This window comes from Populus euphratica, unplaced genomic scaffold (genome assembly GCF_000495115.2).
Source record: "Populus euphratica unplaced genomic scaffold, PopEup_1.0 scaffold1190.1, whole genome shotgun sequence".
Lineage (NCBI taxonomy): Eukaryota > Viridiplantae > Streptophyta > Magnoliopsida > Malpighiales > Salicaceae > Populus > Populus euphratica.
In genome coordinates this window covers 48,054-59,228 of record NW_011501073.1, presented here as the reverse complement: position 1 = coordinate 59,228, position 11,175 = coordinate 48,054, and the positions used below count along the sequence as shown (strand labels likewise).

General features: G+C 29.3%; 1 protein-coding gene across 1 annotated transcript; it reads left to right on the top strand.

The window, feature by feature from the left end:
- Positions 1–9,749: 9,749 nt before the first annotated feature.
- On the top strand, positions 9,750–10,945 carry LOC105117194 (GDSL esterase/lipase At2g38180-like). Its single transcript, XM_011014770.1, has 4 exons — positions 9,750–9,842; positions 10,076–10,153; positions 10,592–10,657; positions 10,784–10,945. The coding sequence occupies exons 1-4, from the start codon at positions 9,750–9,752 to the stop codon at positions 10,943–10,945; spliced, it is 399 nt and encodes a 132-aa protein (XP_011013072.1).
- Positions 10,946–11,175: the final 230 nt, after the last annotated feature.

Genomic DNA, 11,175 nt, shown 5'->3' with positions numbered 1-11,175 from the left:
CTCTCTTCCAATTGTAATATATGCCTTTGTATCTTGACCTCAGTGTTCGGGCATTAGTACTATCTATTTGGAAGCTTTATCTAAGCTATATAGGTCATCCTCCCATCATTATATATCACTACTATCATTTTTAGATTTATTAACAAAAAGTTTTTTCTGTATTTATACTATTATTCTATTGGTAATTAATTTATTAGCAAAATCATCGACATAAATGCTCCATTAGCGAATATTTCATCGGTAATTTTTTTTGGTTGGTAAGTCCACTTGTAATAAAAAAACTATTATTATCGATGGATTTACTGACATAAAAGATGCGCAAGAAAAACTTATTAGCTTCATTCTGTTGGTATTTTTCTCAGAAAAATACCGTATATAATGTCGTCAGTAAGTATTTAAAAATATTTTAAAAAATTCATTATAAAAAACTTTAAAATAATTAAATTAATATAAATAAACACTCTATAATACTCAAAATACTTGGAAAAAAGAAGAAGAAAATGATATGAAAAAAAATCCGACAACAATATTCATACAATTATTAAGAACAAAAACAATTAAAAATAAAATAAAATAATATAGTGAAAAAAATAAAAAAAGGTGAAAAAAGAAAAATATTATCTTAATGTGGTTGCAAGTGAAGCTAAGAAGAAAAAAAAATTCATAAAGTATATTAATTAAAAAAACCTGAGAAGAAAAAAAAAGAAAGGAGGAGAATACATACATGAGCATGGAGGAGAAGAGAAGATAAAGAAATGGTATTGCTGTTTTTTACATATGAGAAAGAAGAAGAAAAGAGCCTTGTCTGTTGTGAAATTATGGATTATATGCTTTATATTGGGTTGCTTTACTGACGGTTTTACTAATGGATAATTAAATATTAATATTTTTAATCATTCTATTAGTGACTCTATCTCTAATATTTAATTTAAATTTTCAATTTAATAAAATATTTTCAGAAATCACCAAATATCATCGACGACTTTTTAATCCGTTAGTGATTTCATCTGTAATATTTAATTTAAAATTTTAATTTAATAAAAATTTTTTAGAAAGCCGTCAAATATCACCACGACTTTTCAATCTGTTGGTGATTTTGTCTGTGAAAAATAGTAATTAATAATACAATTAGGAAGTGAACAGTTCTAGATCTATTTGGGAAATATCGATGGAATTTTTTTATTGGTGATTCCCTTTGTAATTGACATGATGAATGATATTCATAGTTTACCAATGGATTTTTTTTCATCGATAATTTCATTGGTGAAAATAGCATGTCATTATTTTTTTTTGCTTTGTTTTATTTTTTTTTTCACTGTAATTTCCTCGGTAAATACCGAGGGAATATTGTTGTCGGTAAAATCTATCGGTAATTTACCAATGAAAATATTCGCTCGGTATATCCGTTTGTATTTATTGATTTTCTGGTAGCATGCGCCTTTAACTTTTAACTGAAAAATCTTTCAGCTATGTATTTTTATCACAAACGAATACACATGTTTTTACTGTTAGATTTTTTCTGTCGGTATTTACTTTACTATTCTATCGATATGAATTTTACTGATTAATTCACAGAAAAAAATATGTGGCAGTAAACCTTTCATCAGTAATTTCTTTTCTGTCAATATTTTTATCAATAAAAAAAACCCATTGATTTATGGTGAATGTGTAGTTGGGCCTAAGAGGAAATATGAAAGATCTCTTCTAATGTGCCTAGACCACTTGGTAAGGTAATGAAGATATCAACGTGTTTAAACATGACATTCATTCAATCAGACATTGTGAAGACCTGTAGTTCATTTCCAATTGTTTTTCCAATGATGTTCTCTTACGCTAAAGCTTTGGGGACAACCCCCAAAACTTGGCTTCCTCCTAAAAATACAGTTGTTGACACTCCCTCTATTAATCCAAGGTTGCCTCCCCCATACATTAAATGAATCCTTCTCTTAGTTAGTACCTGACTAAGATGATTTGCTGATTCTAAAATCTCTATTTCTTTTCCAGGACTAGATCCACCGAAACACACAAATGTTTCTTATATAATGACTTGGGGAACCTGCCATTTCTACACACTTCTATATCTGTTGAATGCAATCATACCACCTATATACAAGCCAGCTAGAGTTAATTATTTTCATCAGCTTTGACATTTGTTATTATTATTGTTTAATCCTTACATTAATATTTCATCTCTAAGTTCTCATCACTCTCTCTCTCTCTCTCTCTCTCTATTTGTTTATTTATTTTAAAAAAACATGTGTATGTGTATTTAGTTGTGATTGTGACTCACATCTTCCCTTGGTTTTATGTCAAAGAACGACTTAAACGCCCTCTATGGGTCAGGAATAAGCTTCTAATCTAGTTTTCTTAAAAACTAGCAAACAATGTATTTTTTAGTCAGATTCCCAATATTAAGTCGATCATGTTCTTTATGAAATTGTGGCCATAAGTCATGAAATGCACAACGCATATGTCAACTAAGATACGTTTGAAAAGTCAATAAAAGATTATCTAATGATTCCTTATGTTTTGAAATAAATCCTGACTTTTGATAATTTCCATAAACTTTACAGAACACAAGTATGTCTTTGAACATGGTGGGCCAATAAAATCTAATTTGTAAGATTTTTGCAATCATTTTTTTTTATAAAAAATGATTCCCACATGCCTTAGAATAACAAAATTTAATGACACTACTTACCTCATTGTCAGAAATGCATCTTTAAAATATTTGATCAAGATAATATTTGAATAAGTACGGGTCATCCCAATAAAATTTTTGTACATCACTAAACAAACTTTCTTTTATCTTCGGTACTTTAGTGAGCTCGCAAAAATCCTAAAGTAAAAAAATTGATATTTTTTAGCAAACCAAGACATTGAACTAAGAGACAGTAAGGATTTGTTAGGAAAATAATCATCAATTAATGTGATGACATATGTAGAATCTGTTGTCACTCTTGACAAAAGTCCGCATTAACATTTTCGTGCCTTTTTCATCCATAATTTCTTCCTGAAAATAAATTATTTGTAAATCTTCATATTCATCAAACTTGTTTTTTTCTCACTCATGATAGATTCAAATTTGTCATAAACTAATTCGCCAATAAGATCTACTTCCTGTGAATCATTATCATCTCCAGGTTATTTGCAAATATTGAAAATATTCATCTCTAATGTCATGTTTCCAAATAATAACTTTATCAGTCCATTCCTATAATTAATCAATGCATGAGAAGTTTTAAGAAATGGATGTCCTGAAATAACAGGAAATGAATTATATGTTTCAACAGGTTGGGTGTCTAAGATAATAAAATCCACAGATAAATGAATTTATCAACTTATACTAACACATCTTTAACTATTCCTCTAGGCATTTTTACAAATCTATCAGCAAGTAAGAGAGTTATAGAAGTTGGTTTTAACTCACCTAGATTGAGACTTTGAAAAACTGAATTTGGAAGTAAATTCACACTAGCTCCAAAATCAAGTAAGACTCTTTCAATTTTATGTTCTCTAATAAAGCAAGAAATTATAAGACAACCAGGGTCTTTATATTTCAAAGCATTATTGTTTTGAAGAATTACACTTACTTATTTGGTTAAAAAAACTTTCTTTTTCACATTTAGTTTTCTCTATACAGTGCACATATCTTTTAAAAATTTAGCATAAGAAGGAACCTGTTTAATAACATCCAGCAAATGTATATTGATCCTTACTTATTTGAAAGTTTCAAAGATTTCAGAGTTGTGATTGACTTTTCTTTGTTTGGTCATGATATGAGGAAATGGAAGTGCTGATAGGGAATCAGTCTTTTCTTTGTAATTTTCAAAATCAACCCCTTCCTTACGCTTAGAGATGGACTCATCATCTTTCTCACAAAGTTCAAGAGTAGGTTTTTCAATAATCTTACCACCGTGAAGAGTAGTGATTGATTTGACTTGATCTATGTGTTGGCTTCTTGAAACTTGAATTTGCATTGTATTGCCCATTGAGATTTTATTGTGGTTGAGATGAAAACTTACCTCTCTCTTGAAAACTAAGAGCATATATTAATTTTGCAAGAGTATCTTTAAAAATCTGTCATGCTTTGAGTAAGTTGAGTGTTGATTGCCTCTTTCTTTTCAATAAATACATGCAATGTTTCCTCAAGATTTTTTATAGGAGGTGGAGCATAACAAGGTGTATATCCATGAGAATTTTAAATATTATAGTGTGCATGAAATGATGGTTCTAAAGTTTATGCATTATTATTATCACTCTTCCAACTGAAATTTAGGTGATTTCTCCAACTAGGGTTGTATGTTTGCGAGTATGGGTTATGATTAGGCCTATGAAAACTTTTTAAAATATGGGTTTCTTCATGGAGACATTCCTTAAAGAAGACAAAGTTGGACAATCATTGGTTGAATGTTAATTGGTTTCACAAATTTGGCATACAATATCTTAAATAAATTTTAATTAACCGCTATTTTTTAATTCTAGTGCCTTGACTTTTCTAGCTAAAGATGCAAACTTAGCTTGGGGGTCACGATCTTCCCTAAGGTTGTACATATCTGCACTAGATGTATGAGGTTGAGTTTTACTTAGTGTCTCATAAGTACTTGTAGTGTTTTAATTTTAAGTATTTTCAGCTAACAAGTTTAAGTACTCCATTTCTTCATTAGGATCTTTATTTTTAAAAGTTCTATTGCATATCAATTCAACAATTTGCCTATCTCTAGATGTTAACCCTTTATAAAAATGTGAAACCAATCTCCATGTTTCAAAACCATGATGAGGGCAAGTATTAAGCAAGTCTCAATATCTATCCTAATATTGGTAAAATGTTTCTCCTGGTTTTTAAGTGAAAGTGGTGATTTATCTTTTAAAAGAGTTTGTTTTGTGAGAAGGGAAAAATTTCTTTAAAAACTGTTGTTATATTTCATTCCAAGTACGAATGAATCTTAGTCTCAAATTTTATAGCCATGTTTTAGCTTTATCTTTTAATGACAAAGAAAAAAGCTTTAATCTGATGATGTTCATATTATAATTTGAGTCATTATATGTGTTGCAGACCTCCTCAAATTTCCTTAAATACAAGTATGGATTTTCTAAATCTAAGCCATGAAAAGAAGGTAAAAGTTGATTAATGCCTATCTTAAAATTAAAATGAGATGCATTAGGGGGGAAACTATGTATGATGGTGCACATGTTCTTATGAGATTCGTGTGGTTTTTAATTATTCTAACATGATTATTTTCATTATTCTTATTATAAAGCGACTAGTTATCTTTTTCGATCATATTTTTTGAAAATAATGAGGATACCCTACAAAGTCTACCACTTAATGTATGTGACCATATTCTCATGTATATGTAGGAATATAATAAAAGGAAGAAGAAAAAAAAAAGAGAAGAAACAAAACAAAAGAAACAAAGTTAGATGTAAGAAAAGTGAAAAGAGAAAATAAAATAAATACTATAATTTGTATAAGAATTTACCTCCCTAGCAACAACGCCAAAAACTTGACACGATCAAAAGATTGATATCTTCTCCCAAGTGCAGGAGTGTCGAAGTAGTAAATAACCGGTAAAACCAAAGTCGAACTACAAGAAGATTAATTGTATAAATTATAAATAACAATAATCCAACAACAACAACAACAACAATAACAACAATAATAATAATAATGGTAATAATAATAATTATAATTATAATAGAAGAAGAAGAAGAAGAAGAAGAAGAAGTTGATAAGAGCTTTGAGATGAATAATCAATGCGAGGATTAAACAATGATAACAATAAATTTCAAGGTTAGAGGATTCATTAATGCTATTTCAAACAAGTATAGTATAAACTTCTTTCATTACTTAACTGGAAATCACACACAAATGAGGTTCCAATCGGATTATAAATTGTTAACATGATTATATTAGTTATCTTATTTGAATAATGCTAATACTTGTAAATATTGTCAGGCATTCATAATTATAACTTATGTTAATAAGAAATGAAGTTCCTGTCATAACACAGGTGTAGGTTATACCATATAGTTGAGTTATGAAAATACCAAGTATTTATTGTACAAAGTGTTATACAACATAAATCTAGATTAACTATTTAACAAGCAAAGTATTAAGAGTGAACAAGATAACAAATACAAAACATGTTAGTATCCAACATTGAAGTCCATATTGAGTTTACACTATACTTATTCTTACACCATTAATGTAACCTTTTTACCTTGATATAACAAACTTAGCTAAACATAATGAAGAAAAGAAACATAAATAAATAACATAAGAATATAAATAAGATAAAATTTATCTAAGTAAAGGAAAAGAAATGAAAGACATAGACAGGATATTAATGAAAGCAAAACTTAAGCATTACAAAAATACAAAGAGAGAAAGTAAGTGCATGATCTTGATTTGGAAACCAAGATGCCTAAATGCATGACAAATGCCTCCTTTTAAGGCCAAAATTTAAAACTATTGATTTGATGACTAATTATTGAATGGGTAGCCACATCTTAACTTGACGATAATCTTTATCTTCTTGTCTGAATACAACGTTATTGACAACTTTAGAATTTGAGCCAAATTTTCATATGAAAGTTCTAGGAAATTGTCTCAGCTTTCTAGGAAAAAAAGATTGAGGTCATTTGGACTTCTAAAACTCAAGATATAGGTTGAACACTGAACAATGTCTAGGTTGTAGGACAAATTCAGACTTTTACGTTATTTCTAAGTTTGGACTTCTAAACAGTAGAATTAAGTCTTGATTTCTACATGAATGTTTTATGCTTATATCTTAGCTTTCCATTCATATAAAGCAGACCTAAATATATTATTTATAGCTCCATATATGACCCAATTACCAAATAATGTCTCAGTTTAGACTGTACTAACATCTCTTTTCTAAGTTGGACTCTTTCTTTGTCCTTTCAATTTCAATACTTCAACTCATCAATCAATTCTTTTATTTATGTGATAGGTCTGCATTTAGGATGAATATTTACCATGAATTAAAGGTATTTTATAGTATCAAACTTGTTATTATAAAACATGCTTTAGTAAAAGAGTTATTGATACTTGAAGCACAAAATAACGATATAAAATCTTGATAAAAATACACTTTTAAGTATTAATCACACATACCTACAATAAAAGAATAGTCAAGTTCTTGATGTCCCCATATCATTGATTAGAAGAGATATCTATAGTTCTTGATGTCAGAGGATTTTATAAGGCGGTCATGATTTGGATCCTTGAACAGAAACAAAGAGACTCATAATTCTATTGGTAAGCATACTAGAGGGTTGCTTCCTTTTACTAACCATGCAAAGTATTATTTGTGATAACATTTAATTGATGATTTATCTTGAAGAATACACAACTTGGGCATAAGCTAACTTCAGTAGAGTTATACATGGAAAAACATATATATAGGGAAGATAAACAGAAAAAGGTGTAAGTAAAATTTTAAACCTTTTGTTTATTGTTTGGACTAATGTTTTGTTTATTCATATCATTGAATTGATTTTTTTTAGAAACAATGTAACACATCAGCATACATGCCAAACATAGAAGGGACCTTTTAACCCATTTAAAATATGATCTAGAGTTATGGATAGATGTTTGAGGAATCGATGGACCTAATATGAACTAAGTTTATGGTATCTCTATAAGTAATACCCGAGATAAAAGGTTGGGTTGTAATGTCTTAACCATATATAACCTATAATCTAGCCTAAGACAACCATTATTAGTTGTCAAAGAGTTGGCTGAATAATTAATTGGTTCTTTAAAGACCAAGATAGAGGCAGAGTAGGAAGTAATTAATGGGAGGGAATAATAGCATACTTGTCCAGTAATTATCCTACCTTTTACATAGCTTTATGAGGTTTTTATGCCTCCTCCACCTTCATTTGCAATTTATTTTTAATATATATAAACATTTCTAATTGATTTTTATAGTTGAATTGATAATATTAAATATATTCTTCAATTTAATTTTTTTGCTTAACAATTTATTTTTAATATATATAAACATTTCTAATTGATTTTTATAGTTGAATTGATAATATTAAATATATTCTTCAATTTAATTTTTTTGCTTAACAATTTATTTTTAATATATATAAACATTTCTAATTGATTTTTATAGTTGAATTGATAATATTAAATATATTCTTCAATTTAATTTTTTTGCTTAACAATTTATTTTTAATATATATAAACATTTCTAATTGATTTTTATAGTTCAATTAATAATATTAAATACATTCTTCAGTTTAATTTTTTTGCTTAATGTTGTTTAATATCAAATTATTTGATAGCATTTAAAAAAAAAATACTAGAACACCAATGAAACCATCCACGAACATAAAAATTACAGTGGTGTTTTCATTGGTACAATAAACCCATTTTACTTGAGAATTAAAAAGAGGTTAACTTTTTTAATATAGATCGTGTTATATTTATTGATAGAATATGATTGTCGATAATGTTGTTAGTGAATTTATCATCAATTCATAATATATAATAAATAATAATTTTGTCGGTTATCTATTTATAATATTTATTAATGAATAAACCAATAAAAATTGATCATTGCATAATTTTGCACCGATGCTAATATCATGTCAGCCTATTTGTTGGTGCATAAACTATTAATTGAATTATTGATGGATTTGAAATCTCAAATGATACACTACTCAACGACATGCTTTTCCATGTAAATATAGTTTTTATATCGAAATATTTTGCTAATGTAAATAAATTTTTTGGTGGCGTTCAATTTCTAGCAACTAGATTTAGCTTCTAGTTGACTAAAAATCAAGATTCAATGTATTTTAACTTTAAAAATTCAGATTCAATAAATTCTCATTTAAAAACATCGGATAAAACTAAATAACTCTCCTAACAACCCCAAAACACCCGCAAATATGCTTAAAACTCAAAATCATTTCGAGAAAAATATTGCAAAGCCAGATCTACTTTTCTGACATTATTGAAATCCCAAACCACCTTTACAATCCTTCATGAAATCTTCTTATAAAGATGGACACATAGATATCAAGATTATCGTCTAATGGGGTTGTTTAAAGTCTTTCTTTCTCCTTATTTTTTTTGGTGTTTTTCTCTATTCTCAAAATATTTAGGGGCTGAAACGTGAAAAAAGTGAACTTTTATAACTAAATTGTAAACTTTGCAAACTATAGAGACCAAAATGTCAAGATTTGCATAAATATATAATGAATGAATCGTAAGATGTGAATGGATGAAAAATGTTTTTTAAATAATAAAAATGCATGTTGTTTCATTTATTTTATAATTATAATTATAATATAATATAATTAACAGGAGTAACAAGATTCAATGTATTTGAACTCAAATAAACAAATCAATGTCTAGAGCGTTGATTATCAAAAAAAAAAAATGTCTAGAGCGCACTCAAAACAAAATTCATAAGAAAAGATTCGATCCATTTATCAAACAAAGATCCATATCTACTGCGGTCTGGTTGGAATTGGACTCGTTGATAGTCTTACATGCCAGCATAAACACGAAGCAATGGCACGAAAATCTAGTCAACTAGCCAGCCATGTTTGTGTATAAATATAAAGGCCTCAAGTTATTGCCATTCAGCTTGTGCACAATAAAATCTTTGTGTTTGTAAGTTGTTGCCATTCAGCTTGTGCACAATAAAATCTTGTGTTTGTGTCATAGCTAGGTTGCAGTTAAAAAGAGCATTTAGGTATAGATGGTAGTACCACGACGATCGGAGTTTGTTTTGTTTGGGTCGTCCATTGTTCAGTACAGTTTACGCCATGAAGGCCAACTGTACGCTCGTAAGGTATTTCTTTTCTCCTGGAGTTTGATGATTTATTTCAGTTATCATAGGCCACCTGTACGCTCGTAAGGTATTTCTTTTCTCCTGGAGTTTGATAATTTATTTTCAGTTATCATAGGTAACCTTTCTTTACTGTTTGTAAACAGCAGTGCCTTTCCTACATGTATGACGTTCCATTGCTAGTTTAATCTCATAAATATCAGTAAACAGATAATGATTTGAAATTGAAACTGCAGGCAGATATCCATCTACGAGGATATGCAGGTTGGAATTCAAGGAATGCCTTGGCCGTTCTTGATGAAGTTTTACCCAAGGTATCTCCGCTTGCATTCATTTATCCTTCTTCCTTGTAAAGTGTTTCCAAAGTCCTTTTTTACAAGCAATGTGCTGGATTTTATTGTTAAAGCATGAACTTTGTATGATGTAAGCCTTTTTTCATATACCGATATGGCCGAGTATCCTTCATAGATTTTTCAAAAATAGTGTTTATCAGAGTCACAATAAGATACTGATGGGGTGTGCGTGTGTGTGTGTGTGTATTTTAATTAAGGATGATGCTGCACAGCCTTCTTTGGTTGTAGAATGATTCAATGAATCCTTCAACTGGCTTAGTCCTCGTGTACCTCTCGATGTGTACAAAGAAAACATGAAGACACCTGAAGGTAATTGATCTTTCTATCTAAATTCTGCTTCCCTGCCATACAAGAGGGATTGTGAAGCTTATTTTAGCGGACTTCCTGCTTGATTGCCAGAGCCTTTCTGAGAAGACTCGCCTCATCTTTCTTGGTGTTCCTCCTGTGGATAAGAAATTGATGCAAGTATACCCCGTTTCTATACCACTATAAGAGCTAAACACAATACATACATACATACATACATATCATCGAAAAAACATACATATAACAGTGGAATATATGAGCCTTAAATAGTACAGAATAATCTAGAAACCAGTGAAGGGAGCGGTCGCACAATGGAGGGCTGCCGAATATATTCAGAAGCTTGTATCAAGGGGTCCCGAGGGGTGCCGGGAGTTGGAGGTGCCAGCCATCGACCTTTTCAATGCAATACAGCGAAAAGAGGATTGGTTGACTACTTGCCCAGTGTAAGTCAATTTTATTTGCTTAAAATCTTATCTTATTCTCGTGAAAGAAAGAGCTAGAAAATTGCTCGATAAGTTTATTTTTATAAAATAAACGACCAATAAGTTCAAAGGTATTTTTGTTAAACTAATAAATTTTGCTTTTGAATTACACACAAGTGACAAAATTTTGACATTCAAAAGTAATATCATAAAAGCCTTCTTAAGAAACATAAAAATAATAATAAAAGCAATTAA